We start from the raw sequence: 16,492 nt of genomic DNA on the forward strand, positions 1-16,492 counted from the left end.
TTCTCAGCTCAGACTCACATATGTGGTCTGTCTGCAATATACAGGATCAAGATCTGCACTGGTGTTCTGACATTAATTGTTTTCCTGTTCTGAGCCAAAAATAAATTCAATAAATCATGACTTTAAACAACTAACTTCAGTAGCACTGATTTTTCTTCTTTTCTCCAATAATTGTATCTAGCAACTTTTATGTATGTAGATATGAAAATAATGAAATAATTATCTGCCAAAAAAACCCCTTAGACAAAGAGCTCCCTTGCCCCAAGTCCCTAGGCTGCTCAAAAGGCACTACCTCATGGAGGAAGGGCACAAGCTCTTTCCTTCGGGGTTTCTGCATTGCTGTCTCAGGTGAGCATCTGTCTCAGATCACAACACTGAACAAGCTTGTCCACCTCCATGTGCCATCTCTGGGGCATTCTTTGGCAACCTCCCAGATACAGCTTGAGTCAGGGGCAACACCTGCAGCTGCACAGACCTTTGCGCTCAGAAGGAATGTGCTGTGTTCACCTCTCAGTAGACAGGATGCTCTGTTTAGCTATTTGCATCATGATTTACTTTTGCTGGTGCCTACTCTGCCATCTGTCTGAAAGTTTCTTACTAGTTCTTTAATAGAATTTACCAAATGCACTGTGTAGGGACCATAGCACAGTTGTTACTATGTATGTTTAAAAGGAATACAATGTGCAAAAGTGGACTTCCTTGATACAGAATGCTTAAGATTGCTGTTGTAACTTATCGCGTTTTTTTGTTTTGCAGTTTTACTAAAGAATGCAAAAAAGGAGGAAGAAAAGCCTTTCAGAGACTGTGCAGATGTATACCAATCTGGTTTTAACAAAAGTGGGGTCTACACTATTTATATTAACAATGTGTCAGATCCTAAAAAGGTAAAGTAAATATTTGTTTTATTTTCTTATTTGTTAATATGATGTTGCTCTGACCTTAAAGGAGCATTTGGAGCCTTTATTGAAGTTCTCATTCTGCAAAATGTCATATGGATATAAATAACCTGGGCTATATTCAGTCTTGAAAAAAATACAATAGAATTAAGAAAATTATAAACTGCCTTACTCCAGACATTATTCTTTCTTGCTGACAGAGTATCCTTCCTAAGTTCCAACATACATTCAGTAGTTGACTCACTTCCTCCCACTTAGCAAGTTCAGTTGAATCAGACTATGGTTGCAAATAAATCTGTAATAAAGTTTAGAAGAGAATTAGTAAAGTGTTATAATGAGGAAGCTGATGGGGGGATTATCTGGTAGCATAGGGAAAGAAATAGCAGAATGAGTATTTTTTAAAGATAAAGATTTACAAAAATCCTGCTTCTCTTGTAGGGAGCAGGGAAGAGTATTTTTGGCTGTAAAGAACACAACATGCTGAATACTAACACTGTTTGAAATGATGAAGCATGTAGAATCCTGTTCTTCTTAAAAAAGATCTTTGGGAGGATTTTTTGATGAAAATGAAACATTAGTCTGTAAAGGAGACTGATTTTTGGAAAGCTTTTGGTGCTAAGGTACCTGAGTCAGTTGAAGCTAGGAAAATGAGAGAATAACCTAAGCCTAACTTATACATGGAGGAATGCTGGCTGTCCCTCTGACAGGGCACTATTGGGAGCAGCCCCAACAAGGCTAAGAGCTGATTACCTGGGAGAGGAAAATACAGTGGTGTCCAGAAAGTGGGCCAAACAGGAGGGAGGGGACCACATGTGTCTGGAGAATTTATTCTTACTGCAGTAAAATGGTGACTCTGCAAACAGAAAAAGGCAATAACAAATATTACCGATGCTATTGTTTATAGTCATTTTATGATGATATTAAGATATGTAAAACTTATTTCTAAACCGAATTTGGGTTTATTAGAGGCCTTTGGAAGCATGTAGATGTCAAGATGTTACAGTTTACTAAGGAATTAGAGTTCATTAAACCATGAGTAGAATTGGGGTGGGAGTGCGCTATAGGTAAAGATCAATATAACTCTGATGAATGTGAATGGAAAAATAATTGACATGACATAAAGTACATACACCCCTTTAAGCATTACTGAACAGGACAAGAACAATAAAAACAGTTCTATAGAAGCTGTTCAACTCAAAGCAGAGGTGTAACATCAAAGTCCAAATTGCATGTACAAATTGTCAGTGGCTTTTCTTAGCCTTGCTAAAGTTCATAAACTATCCCGAGGCTGGGCTGCAATGAAAAACAATGGTTACCTGAAAGCACTGTGGCACTGATGCTTCTGGTATACTTACCTTAAACCCACTTCACTGGTAACGCAAGGACAATGGCACTATGGAAGCCACCCTGTGTTTCCGCTATATATATCCTGTTTGTAGACACTGCGATCAATCAATACAGGCAGCACAACTCAGCTGATATCATTGCATTATTTTTTCCTGGAGGCTTCCTGTTTTAGCAAGAAAATTGCGGGGGTGGGGGAGAGGGAGAGAAAGAGAGGGAGAGTGTTGAGGGCATTTCTGCTACCACCTGTTTCTGTCTTGCCCTAGCGATAACACAGGAAGAGCTGATCCCAGGCACGGGAGGAGTGTGATTGCTTTAACAGATGTTTTTTCAGACATTAAGGTCGTATTAATAGTCTGCAAGGTAGTGCTGTGCAGAGATAGCTGAACTAACTCCAGCTGAGATAGCTTCAAAATCGTATCAGTGCAGCACTGTGCCAGGACTAATTAGCTCAGAGGTAGCACCACGCTGACACAGTTAGATTGCTCTGGGACCCAAGGTAATATCCTGATAGGTACTCCATGGAGACATACCTGCTTGTTTAAAGCCAGCTTAGTTATCTGGATTACCACAATGCAACGCACAACTCTGACATGTCTTAAGAGGCCTAATGTATCATTACCTTCCGTAATACTCGCAGCCACTGGCAACTGTCTCATTTATAGTAATTTTATACTTCAGGTCACAAAAATATACTTTCATTTCACTTTATATTTCTTAAGGGATACTTACTAGAATCCTGACATTCAATAGAAAATATCCCTTTGTCATATATACAAATGTTACTGTTAGTTCTAGTTTTTTGCTGGTTTTACCGTCATATATTCATAGAAAATTATCTTCTGTGCTTACAGCTCCATACTATTTATATGCCTCATTTTTATATGCTTACAAATTTAGATTGCAATTTTTCTTTCATGTTCCTAGCTTCAACAGTTCATTAGTTTAGTTCATTAATTTTTGCATCAAAAATTAGTGATTCATTTCTGTCTAAAAGGATCTCAATAATATTCCATATTTTTGAGATGGGAAGAGAAAAAGATAGGCTTAAAGTATTAAGCTAATTAATTGGTTTACTTTGATGTGTGTCTGTGTGCAATGCTTGATGGTGTTGACAAATGATCATCTCTAGGCCATAGTGAGAGCAAAGGCAAGAAGAGTCCTCTCAGTCCCCTGCAGAGGTGGGGTCAGCTACAGGGGAAGCAGAGGCTGCTGATGAGCAGAGGAGCAGTGGGAGTGAGGTTATTACCATTTTGGAGCTGAAGGAACCAGGTACCTTCAGGAGCTGAAGTAGGCCAGGGGACTGGTCTGAGTGCACACAGAACCTTCATATACCCCCTTGGATCAATGTATTGGACTTTCTTACTGTTTTCTCTAATGCCCTCACAAGCATGACTTCTACCAACTTCTGGGTGCACTGCACTGAAAATGTAATGTTATTAATTGCTAGTGGGGTCTATATATCTGTGTCTTTATGGCTCTGCAAAAGCAATTGCCACCATTGCCATGAATGCAGCCATCACTCCTTCCCCTCTACATTTTGCCTGTAGACTTCCTAGCAAATTGGTGTCGATGGTCTCTCTGAGCATATCTGCCAGAATTTTAACCCATTAAATGTATGCTAGCCCCATATACTGTGGAGCCTGTCATCCCAACATGGTTGCCTTCAGGTTTGGTTTCTGCATAGCAGATACACTTTCCCTGAATCTCAAATGATTGGTCTTGAGCTTGTTGCTCCATGCCAACAATGTAGACTTGTGTTGTCTTAGTGTGCATGCACTTAAAGTGCAGTATGTGGTAATCCCCCTCCTTTTGCTTACTTTAAAATTGGGCTGATCTCTAAATTATTATTATTAAGTTTATAATAATTTAGTCCATAGAGCTAAAATATGCATAAATAATCTCAGATATGCGTTTTAGTAGCTTGAGTATTTTTACCCGTGCATTTAAGGAAGGGCAAGAGTGCAATGCTTTGGATGCTCTTTTAATCTAAATCAGGTTATTTTATTGACAATAAACTCAGAATCTAAAGATGCATACCAATTCAAACTCACTTTTCTTCATCCTTTTCTTTTCTCGTAGAGGGTTAAATATCAGAACATGTTAAAAGGTGTTTAATGGATGAGTGCCTTGACCTTGTCTGGGACAGAAGCCAGCCCAGGACATTTGTTGGCTAGAGCTATGCACAATGAACATCTATAATCAGCTTGGCACTCCTGTTAATACGGCAGGTGTTTGTGTCTACCACCGTGGAAAGTGCCAGACCACACAATGATGGCTAGTGAATAATGTGCTGCTGTAAACCTTTCTTTCACTGTGCAGTTTTCTCTTTTAATTTGCTATATTATTCAGAAAACATCAAAGTCTTTTTATAGGTATTTTATTATATTTTAGTATGAAAAGGCCATCATTTGTTTGTGTGCATCTTTAAAATGAGTAGTCTTAATACAGTTGAGGATTTAATGTTTTAAAAATTGGCAGTGGATTCATGGGAGCTTGAAATGACTTATAAGGAAAGTAAATCCATCATTTAGAAATTCTCTCTGTAAATCAGACTAAAGAAATTAAATCCTGTAGATAAATGTTTTGACTCACAGTGTCTTCCCTGAAGGAGGAACAGGGTCAAAATGTTTGTCTAGCAAATTGTGGGTTTTCTTGTGGTTACCCTAAATCAAGTTCACATGTTTGTACTGTTCGGTATTCTGTTTCCTTCTTGTACCTACACAGGGACTTCACTCTGCATGCCTGGAGCAAATTAAAACAAAAGCACTTGCACAGGATTACTATGACAATGTTTATGAGTAGGAAAGATTTGGAATTTATTTGCCTGAGGGTGGAATATGGTTCTCTAGTCAACTGAGGGATGAATTTTTATTTAACTGAATTGGATAGTAACCTTCAATTTGGCAAAGCAACTTAAAGCTTTAAATTACCGACCAGTGCTGAATGGGTTGACTCTTGTTGATGTGAATGCCAAAAGCTAAGCTGATGGGTGACACCTCTTCAACCCTCTTACATATTGACATGTTACTTAAAAAGAGGGATATAACTATTCAAGACCACAGACAAATGAAAGTTAGGATAGTTGCAGTGCCAATATGGCACAGATGAGTACACAGGAATGAAAATCAGGAAAATTTGCTGGAGTGAGTAGCACTGAGAAACTTGGATCTTAAAATCAAGTGTCATACAAAAACAGGAACAAAAGTGAATACTATCACTTGCCACATACCAAGAAAAGTGAATGGATAAGCAGTATTTGCATTTTTTCATAATTTATCTTCTACATTTTTGAAAGGATAATGTAAGAAGAGTGAAAAATGAATTAAAATTAAATATCCATTTTGATTATTATATGGATTATTTAAGATTGTTAACAGATTTCAGTTGATGCAATATTCTAACATCAAGCTTCAGCAAAACTGTCAAATTGTTAAATTATCCTTAATATACAGAATCTCAGTATCTAAGTTAGAATTTTATTAGTGCAATGATGGCAGGGTATGATCTTAGATGTTCAGGGTAAGTCTTAACTTCTGAGCTTGTCCCACAGACCGCTGTTCTTGGGCCTGTTCCTATCCATGTCCTCTGTGAGCTGTAAGGCAGCTTAGACTGAGATCAACTGTTTCTGTTTTGGGACACTGCCTGGCACACTGTAGGTAACATTACAATACAAATCAAAATAGAATAATCTCATCTGTGCTATATTTTGGGCTACTTGAATGGGTATTTTCTGTAAGAATTCCTGAAGATTCTTTCTTAGACAGAATGACACTCTGCTAAAAGCTATAGAAAACATTATTATCACTGAATAAAATACTTGTTTGTTAAAAGGAAGGGAGTGATTTCAGAGGCAATGCAGAGAAAATAGAAAAGGAGCATGGAGGGAATGTGAAGAGGAAAGCTGAGGATGCAGAATGGGATGATGGGCAGGTGTTTTTGGGTTAAGTGCTGAAAGAACAGGATGCATTGCTGGGATAACTACACTGAGAGCTCCAGTTGTAATCAAGCGATTGAGGATACCATTGAGGGTATAGGACATGAATCCATCGGAAAACAGGCTTCCTTAGTTCCGTTATTCACAAATACTTTTTCCTCCTAAGATGACAGGATTCCAATGCAAGTTTGTTTTATTGGTTTTGGGTTTTTTTTATTACTGCATAGGTCTTTTGCAATATGGAAATTGCTGGAGGAGGATGGACAGTTATACAGCACCGAGAAGATGGGAGTCTGGATTTTCAAAAAAGCTGGAAAGAATACAAAATGGTAAGCTGAAAAATGTGGAATAGCTGTACAGTTTATAGAAGTGTTAGATTTCAAATAGTACTTCCTATTATCTCAAGCAGATAGTTCTGCCTATAATGATGTGGTGTGGTCCTGCAGTCTTTTATGAGCTACCTTTTGTCATGTCTGTTACTTTCGAAAATCGTAATATACTTTTTACTCAATTAGTTGAGCATTATTTCCCCTGACTTAGGGTTTCTTTCAGATCAGTTACTGAGATTAAAATGAAGTCGGGTGCAGACATATGCACTAAAGAATGTTGCTGTCTGTCCCTCTGAAGTTTTGACTTGCTGTGACGTTAAGAGATAACAGACATGTGATGATGTTCCTAATGCATGGATGTTCTCAGCTGAGGGGAACTCCTTCAAAACTTGGAGCATCTCAGATAGGAATGAAAAGTTTTACTGGGGTTTATCCCAAGTCATACAACACCTCTGCCAATCAAGCCAATGTACTGGAAATGTTGATACTTTGAAAAGGATTAAGAGAAAATAAATAACTTACCAAATTACAGATGACATGACTTCAGCAGGCTATTTTCCCTTTGCCAACTCAAAAAAAAATTACTCCAATCTAAATAACTTCTGAGTTTTTTCATTCGCTGCCTCATCAAACTTTCTCATGGAGCGCCTTTCTCCGAGTCCCTGAGGACTGGCTTGGATTTCAATGACATTCCCAGTGAAGTTTTCAAAAATGTGTTATCAGCCTGGAAGAGGAAAATCTTTTTTCCAACAGTTTCCAAAAAGCACTAAATGAAGAGAGCATTTCAAATGTTTAAAAATAAAAGCAAGTTCAGTTCAGTAAAAATTTCTATGGGAAAAAGCTCTGTTACAGAATTTACCATTTCAGAAATAAATGTAATATCAGGTTATTGAACCAAAATGTCATTTTGGATTTTACGGATGCTTTCTTTTGAATATTTTTATATTACTTGAAAGTATAAATTATAGGGGTAAAAACTAACCATTTGGTTCAGACCTCTGCTACCTCTGCTATCCTCTGGTAACCAGAGGATGTAATCTGTTTCATAATACATGTGAAGTAAAAATAATATTAAAATGACAAACATATTTTTGAATGGATTTGCAAATTTGGAAATTTTTTTTAGAATTCATAAAGTTTTAATTTAGCAGGAAACTTGAAAATTGTTTTGCTCTATTTCAGTTCAGAGCCAAATAAAATATAAAACATCAATTTATCTTGGGGGAATCAAAAGTTGAAGATTCTACCAGTTCTACTAATGAGGAAATTAGAATTTGTATATGCAACCTAATTAGTTCTCTACATATGGGCTATTTTAATTTATACATACCATATGAGTTATTGAGATTTGCTCAGTTTTTCTCTCCTGTGCTTTTTCTTAGACCATTTAATAAAAACAGCCCTTCTTTTTAACTTTTTCCCATGTGGCCTTTTTTCATATATATCCCTTCACTTAGTCAAACATTTTCCTCAAATTTTCCTTTACAACAGTGTGAACCTGTTCAGGATTAGATTATGTTGGTTTTGTCTAGTTCAGGCAGTCTGAATTAATTTTGCTTCTCTTTAGGAATGCCATAGTCTTCTAAGAGATCATTTACTTCTACCAAATAAAAAGGATCTGTTTTGGACTTTTACTGATAGCTATCCTATAAGTAAGTAATGAGAAAAGATGGGATTTAGGCTTGTCTCTGCTTCTGTGAACCATTTCACCAAAGTAACTAGCTTAGGCCCCCTTCTGTGATTATCTTATATCACCAAATGTTGGATGACAGAGGCTGGTGGATGCTCTGTGGATTACTGGAATATGTGACAGTGCAATGTGCTTCAAGGCAAGGACACCACTAACTTAATTCCCTCATTGTTCAGAGAGGGTGTGCAGTGTCTGTTGGATCACATTCCCTCTCCCTCCTGACACATTTACCCGGTGTTTCTTCCAATGAAAACCGGGTAGTGTGGGGGGGGACACAATGGTACTTGGTCTGACTTGGAGTGGTTGAACTTAATACATGTTCTCTCAGCCCATAGTTCAGATACAGCTTTCCAGATTTGCTAAGACACTCTTGTTGTGCTTGTATCTCACTAGGGTCGCAAATCTAATAGAAAGAAACAATATCATAATAATATAATAACAGTAATAATAAGTCTCTGGGGCTTCTTTTAGTTTCAGTGCATTTAGTTCTTATTGGAAAAGAATCTGGAAAACTGTTGAAGTTATTCAGTTACAAGCAAGTACTGACTGCCAGCTTCTGAGCTGGACAGGGTCTCAGGCCACCAACCTGCGGTACTGCTAGTGCCCTCAGAAGTTATTGGCTGTTCAAGTTTTAGGAGGCCCTTGTACATTTTCTTTTACTCTAAGCCGATATCCTTACAGCAGGTAGCTTGGAAAGGGTGCGCATGGAGTATTCTCTGCAAAGGTGAGTCACAGCACTGCTGGGTTACAGGAGTCACCTGGCACCAACCCACTCTGCAGACAAACTTTGAGGCAATCATTGTCTTTGATTCAGTTTCATGCTGGTGTCTTCAGCTTACATGGAAGTACTTCAGTTCCTGTTCTATATATTTTCCAGACACCAACACAAGAAACAGGTTAAGAAAGAGATAAAGTAGCCATAAATCTTTTGAAAGTAGGAAATATACAACTACATCCATACATAAATTGCCACAAATCAGTGAGACTACAGTAATAGTGGTACTAACTTTTTCTCCTTGTTCTTTTGGCTCCATTTTCATTGGCATCCAATCTCCACTCTGGAAAATAAAGTTACATTTTCTTTGGTAATGAATACAAAACCTTTTACGCAGGTTTATTGTTATGCAGGATTGGTTATGCCATCTTCTTCCCTAGTGGCATATGTGCTTACCAGTATCGTTCAGTTTTGTTATTAGTCTTATGCCGTGCAATGTAATTTCTACTTTTGCTTCTAGACCTCATTTCTGACTACAAAATCTCTTGGGCCATTGCAGTTTTGTACATTCAATACTAATTGGAAGAAATTCAGAGGAAACCCTGTGAGTTCATCCTCCCATTCTTTTCTTATCAGTATCTACTACATCTGTTCTTTCACATTTTGCGATGGATTTTCCATTATACTATTTGTTGCTTATCAGAAAAATCTGAAGTGGAACAACAAATATTTTCTTTAACAGCAGCAGCTAAGATCACCCTGAAGCAGGTTTCAACCATTTTTCATATTTCCTTGCCTGAGGAGGGAATGTAAAACACTATTAGAGTTTTGACTTCTAGAAGGAGAATATCATTAAAAAAACTATTGCTTACCATCTGCAAACCTGAGCTGCTTTTAGAAGGGGAGTTTCCACAGGCTTACTTTCTAAGACACAGTTTCTGGCATTTATTAGGCAGTCATTAGCAATAATCAAATCCAAGCAAATTATTAGCTCATGTGCTAACTTGGCTATTAAGACTTCTTTCTCAAATTCCAGCTTTTCAGTTCTTGGATGAATGCACCTTTCCCAGTCACTGTCTCCATTTTTGCCAAATTAGGTGATGGAGTATTGGATTCCCTATTCTCTAGCCTTTTAGCATGTCTAGTTTAATAATTCCCATGAATTTCACTGAAGTTATTCCACATTCAATAGCCCAACATTCACTATCAGTTTCCTAGGGGGTCTTCTTGGGGGTCAAGTCTATTGGCGGCTTCCTCAGACCTTTAAAATTATTTTCTTGCTTTCTGTCATTGGAGAAAGACTCTCAATAGGCATTTGAAATTACGTGCCTTGGCCAGCCCACAACAATCCTTTTCCTAGCCAGTTTTTTTTCCTGCATGTCAGTATTTAATTGTACTGCATGCCTTTATTGCTACAGTATTGTTATTTTCCTTCCTCTGATGAAAGAAAGCTATCACTTTTTTAATCATTCATAATGTCATGAGCTAGATTAGAATCACTTGTACATATTAGACTCACAGCTGAATTTCTAAGCTTTATGGCAACCACCTCCTATCTTCCTGACCAGCAGCTGGTTTTTCTTTTGGTTCTTTGAGGCAAGAATGAAGTTCAGTGGTAAATTCCACACCCCCTTAATCTCAGGTTCCTGATTAACATCTAAGAGTCCAACACCAGTTCAGGGCTTAAAAAAAGTCTGCTGCCAACTTATCTCAGAAGTCATCACTAGCATTTGTGTGTGCTTGAAAAGCACATCTACAAAACCACTTCCATTTCTGTTGGGGTTTCTTCTTTTTCTTTACTCCTTAAAGCTGTTGGGTCAAATTGATGGCTAGCTCCATAGTGCCAATATGATATGATGCTAGAGCAGGATAATTTATGTTCTTCCATGGCTTAAATTCTGCAGCACACTGAGAGCCGGACCTCAGAGGTGGGTGCCAGAACTTTCTCAGGAAGTATTTGTGGATGCAGTTCTAGTGGGCATTTACATTATGTTATCTGGAATAATCTGACTATCTTCTGAGCCTTAGTAAATTATAACTAGTATAACAAGTCTGGTGATCCATGTCTTCTGCTTACCTAAAAGACAGCTGAACAACTTTTCAGACTGTAAGTCTTTGATTTCCTTCTAGGCATGATGTTTTTTACACTTCTTGATCTACTTCCTACAGTTCACCTCTGTGAGTAAGGTCTAGTTTGGACATAGGTCCCACCCATTTCCTGGAAGACCTTCTAGTTTGTGACAGTCAGGCTGCTGGTCACCTCATGTTTTCACCTCACCAGTCCTTGCAAGTCCTACAGACTGCAAGTTGTGTATTTGGGCATCTAGAGCTACCTGAATTATTCATAACAAGAGCTACCATTCCAACAAAGATTTTATTTCTTAGTACCTTCTTTCAGTTCATTCTGAAAAGTTCCAGATGTTACTTACATTTAATTTTTATTTGCAAAGTGTCCAGCTCCTGTTTTAAAATGTGGTCTCCTAATTTATTTTATGGTCTCCATCTGTTTTAAGTCTTATTTTAATTTCTCTTGTGAAAGGTTCAGTTCCAGTTTTCAGTTTTGTTATCATTCTTTCTGCCCACCTCTCCTGCCTCTAAACTCTGACTTTTTTTTTTGTTCCATATTGCTTTAGTAGCAATACTTATTTGCACTTTTTTTCTTTTTCAGAATAGGTCCTCACCACAATTAACGTTATGTTTGACCTGAGCAAAGAGGCAAAAACTCAAGCTGTTGTACTGTTCCCTTTTGGAACATTAATTGATTATGGATATTTCTCTGATGCAGTTTTGTCCATTTACAAAAACTGTGCAAATTTTTTTTTCTCCCCAAACACTTGAAGAATCAAACAACTACAGACAGAGCTCCAACCCCTTCCAGTCACATTAGATTATTATGTTCATCACTCTCTTTTTCAAGTGAGAGGTTGACTGCGTAAAAAGCAATGCACAAGGCACATTTTTAAATTGTTTTTGTAAGCTTCATGATTTTTGTTCCACTCTTTTAGTGGAAAACAACTTCAGATGTGTTTTTTTTTAAAACAAAAATTACATAAAACATATGGTTTGGCTGAGGAGAATGTTCTTGACAGAAAAAATAAATTTGCTCATAATTTGAATGCTCATATTGTGGAAACAATATCTTTCATAATTCTCGGTTTTGTTAAAGCTAGCTATTCTGAATTAATTTTAAATCCTTTTTTAGTTTATAAGTATTTAAGCTATGTTATGCATTGATATGGCCACAAAATCTTCACACTTCTTGCATTCACAGTAGTCTGACATTATTGATACATTTGCCATATTCCTGTGTTCTTTAAAAGAGAACTCAAATACTATCAAACAGCTCTGAAGATGGTAACTGCTCTTTCTGTGACTATTCCATATACAGTGAGTTTGCCGAAAGCTCATTTTTTGGATCTTCATTCATGCTAAATTTTTCCCTTTAGACTAAAGAAAAGAGATTGCTGGGACCTAAAAAGCATATTCCACTGCAAGCATATGATGCAGCTCCTTGGGTCCACAGGATGTCAGTGGCTGTTGAAACTAACTTCACCTAAGTTCTGTTAGGGAGATTTAGAAAGATGCTGCTGTTGTTCACAGGAATTAAAACATTAATCAGCTTTTCAGATAACGATTTGTAATTTTGACAGGAATTTAAAATTAAGAAACCTTTATTGTCATGTGGAAAATGTACATACACATACTAGCTACAGATTCCTAGCTACCAACAGGCCTGTGGTTTTATGACAGTAAGAGGTTTCCTCCATTGATTTTGGCTTGAGCTATATTAATCTATTTTTTGGTCATAAACAGTAACTCAAAGAAATATAAGCAAAGCAACAAAATATTACACTTAATGTACATATGGTCAGATACGTAAACCTTAAAAGTATGATTGCTGACTGATCTCATATGGACATAAATTTTCATCTTCACTGTTATTACCCCCAAATTGTTTGGCTATGAAGGATCACCCCAAGAGCAAAGATATACAGCTGCTCCTGATAATTAACTAATTGGATTTTATAATAAGAACCTGTGTCTTCCTTCCAATAAGAGTTTTTGTGTTTCCCTGTTTTGCACAGGAGGGATCCATTGGAAGCGGATCTTACTCCTATTTGACTCAATTCCTCCTTTCTCAGCTCCTAGGCCATACCTGTATTAGCACATTGAATAGGGCCATGGCCTGTGTGTGAACACAGTCTTGTGACACAAGATCCTCATCGCTAAATTGTAGTGGAGTTTTGGTCTGACTCAAATAACATGCCATAAATAATGCCCAAGCAGTTAGGGGTAATAGGCTATTCTCAAACAGCAGTTTGCACAGGGCTGCCTTGTTTCCAGAGCTGAGAAGCTTTTACTGTTAGCACATGGGTTATTCTGGTTTGCTTTCTTCTGCTTAGCAGAGCAGTAGGGGCTGTTCAGAGCACTCTTCACAGCTTCTCCTTCCCCCTGTGGCTTAGTGAAACATTTCTGAGGGAAAGAATTGTTGGTTCAAAGAACATGGGGAGGCATTTTGAAGATAACCTGGGAATAGGAAAGGAATACAGAAAGTTTTGTGAAAGGAGGAGAGCCTTCATAACACTATCTGTACTACATCCATCCAGCTAGCTAGCTAGCTGGAGGTATATCCCATAATTTCTTCTTCAGAAACAGCTTCACGTTCTTTCCCTGCCAGTAGCGTGAATAATTTTATAAAGTGCCTTGCAATATCAGCATGGTCCTTCCTGCAGAAATGAAGGATTTGAGGACAGGATGGACCTGTGAGAAAGGCAAGAACTAGGGAATGCATGTCCTTGGAAAAGACAGAAGGCATGTTGCTTCTGTACTGTAAACAAACAAGACAGGTTGGGAGTGGTGAAAGTTCACCACTGGTGAAAGCATCACCAGGGGATCCGGCCTAGCCAGCACGGATTCGTGAGAGGCAGGTCCTGCTTGACCAACCTGATCTCCTTCTATGACCAGGTGACCTGCCTAGTGGATGAGGGAAAGGCTGTGGATGTGGTCTACCTGGACTTCAGCAAGGCCTTTGACACCGTCTCCCACAGCATTCTCCTCAAGAAGCTGGCGGCTCACGGCTTAGACAGGTGTACTCTGCGCTGGGTCAAAAACTGGCTGGACGGCCAGGCCCAGAGAGTTGTGGTGAATGGAGTTCAATCCAGTTGGTGGCTGGTCACAAGTGGTGTTCCCCAGGGCTCATTTTTGGGGCCGGTCTTGTTCAATATCTTTATTGATGATCTGGATGAGGGGATTGAGTGCACCCTCAGTAAGTTTGCAGACGACACCAAGTTGGGCAGGAGTGTTGATCTGCTCGAGGGTAGGAAGGCTCTGCAGAGGGACCTGGACAGGCTGGATCGATGGTCCGAGGCCAATTTTATGAGGTTCAACAAGGCCAAGTGCCAGGTCCTGCACTTGGGCCACAACAACCCCATGCAGCGCTACAGGCTTGGGGAAGAGTGGCTGGAAAGCTGCCTGTTGGAAAAGGACCTGGGGGTGCTGGTCGACAGCCGGCTGAACATGAGCCGGCAGTGTGCCCAGGCGGCCAAGAAGGCCAATGGCATCCTGGCCTGTATCAGAAATGGTGTGGCCAGCAGGAGTAGGGAAGTGATCGTGCCCCTGTACTCGGCCCTGGTGAGGCCGCACCTCGAATACTGTGTTCAGTTTTGGGCCCCTCACTACAAGAAGGACGTTGAGGTGCTGGAGCGTGTCCAGAGAAGGGCAACGAGGCTGGTGAGGGATCTGGAGAACAAGTCTTATGAGGAGCGGCTGAGGGAACTGGGGTTGTTTAGCCTGGAGAAAAGGAGGCTGAGGGGAGACCTCATTGCTCCCTACAACTCCCTGAAAGGAGGTTGTAGCGAGGTGGGTGTCGGTCTCTTCTCCCAAGTAACAAGCGATAGGACGAGAGGAAATGGCCTCAAGTTGCGCCAGGGGAGGTTTAGGTTGGATGTAAGGAAAAATGTCTTTACTGAAAGAGTGGTGAAACATTGGAACAGGCTGCCCAGGGAAGTGGTTGAGTCCCCATCCCTGGAGGTATTTAAAAGACGTGTAGATGAGGCACTTAGGGACATGGTTTAGTGGGTGGTGGTGTCGGGTCGACGGTTGGACTCGATGATCTTAGAGGTCTTTTCCAACCTCAATGATTCTATGATTCTATGATTCTATGGTGGTGGTGTGGAATTATTATGTTGTATGAATAAGCTTATGAGAGTGAGTTATGAGTACAAGGGGATAAAAATGGCACACTTCAGACGAATAATTTTGTAACAAAGTCACAAATACATTTCTTATGATAGTACACTTCAAAGTCATGAGTTATAAGTTGCTTACATCTGAAAAAAATCATTTACTTCAAGGGACTGGAATAAATGACATGGAAGTAATTTGTTTTCTTCAAACATTTACCAAGTAATTTGGATATAAGGAAATGATTTTTGGTGACTGGAATGTGTATTAAGATATTGTGTGAGTAACGCCTTTCATGGAGACCCACTCTTCTGTGATAAAGAATGACATGTCATGCTAGTTTAATAAAAAGTCACTTCTGACTGCAACTGTTACTCAGATAATTGTCACTTTCATCAGTGTTATAAAAAGAGCCAGCATGTTCTCTGCTTCTCCTGAGATCTAAATGCAGCATGTCCAGTGGAGATAGACATGATATCAAAGTGGTGAGAGACCATATTCAGTTTTATGAAAACATGCTCGTGAAACTATTCTCGTCCTGACCAAGGCTTAATCTACAGTGTGCATTTCAACAGTATGATCTAAGGGAGCAAGAATGAAACAATATTTGTTTCAGAGGGCTTTGGATCACTAGATTGGGCGCCAGAGAAGATGTTACCACACAAGGAAGCATCTTCTTTATTTTGGGGAATATTTTTGGATGTAAAATTAAACACAATTTTGTGTTGGAGCACAGTTGTGTTTTAAATGTGTTACAGTCAGCACAGTCTTCCCTATGCAAAAGTTACTGGATAACTTCAGTTTCAAGTGTTGTGTTGACATATGGCTATATACTTGTGCCTATTCTGCCACCAGTGCTTCAATTTAACACCATTAATGTATACTGATAAGACTCATGTGGTCTTCCAAAGGCTGTTAATATAACCATGTAAGGTATTCCTTACATGTAAAACTTAGTAAATTTTATGTAACAATATCATGATTCAGCTTAATTATGCTAACAGCCTGTAGCAGAGGACCATGAAAAAGATTAATATTATTAAAGAAACTTTCTAACCAAAAGATGGAAATGCCATTTTACAAGAGCCAGGTGAGATTTTGAGAGGTTGTTTTTTAAATTAGTGATTTAAACTTTCAGTAGAATTGTAGCAGAGGTCCTCCCAAATGATAGTTGTGTGCTCTCATCATGGAACAGCTTTTTCTTTAGGGAGGAGCATCTCCTGCCTGATCTGTTCCATTTGGGACTCACTGGAGCCGCCCTTCACTTTGGGGCTTGTGTAAAATTAGCAATCTAACTTTTTGACTTTGGCGTCAGTCATCTTCTATTCTTGTTCAGCTATTTAGTGTAGCAGCTGAGCCCAAGCAGGAGAGAAAAGAGCAACCTATAAGTCTGATGTT

General features: G+C 38.9%; 1 protein-coding gene across 1 annotated transcript in view; it reads left to right on the forward strand.

The window, feature by feature from the left end:
• The window catches only part of ANGPT1 (angiopoietin 1), a 175,427-nt gene that overhangs the window by 107,440 nt on the left and 51,495 nt on the right, over nucleotides 1-16,492 (forward strand). Inside the window, exons 5-6 of the mRNA XM_076329237.1 lie at nucleotides 757-884; nucleotides 6,405-6,506. Coding sequence (XP_076185352.1) covers nucleotides 757-884; nucleotides 6,405-6,506 — 230 coding nt within the window. The remainder of the gene's footprint in view (nucleotides 1-756; nucleotides 885-6,404; nucleotides 6,507-16,492) is intronic.

Source organism: Aptenodytes patagonicus, chromosome 2 (assembly GCF_965638725.1).
Source record: "Aptenodytes patagonicus chromosome 2, bAptPat1.pri.cur, whole genome shotgun sequence".
Taxonomy (NCBI): domain Eukaryota; kingdom Metazoa; phylum Chordata; class Aves; order Sphenisciformes; family Spheniscidae; genus Aptenodytes; species Aptenodytes patagonicus.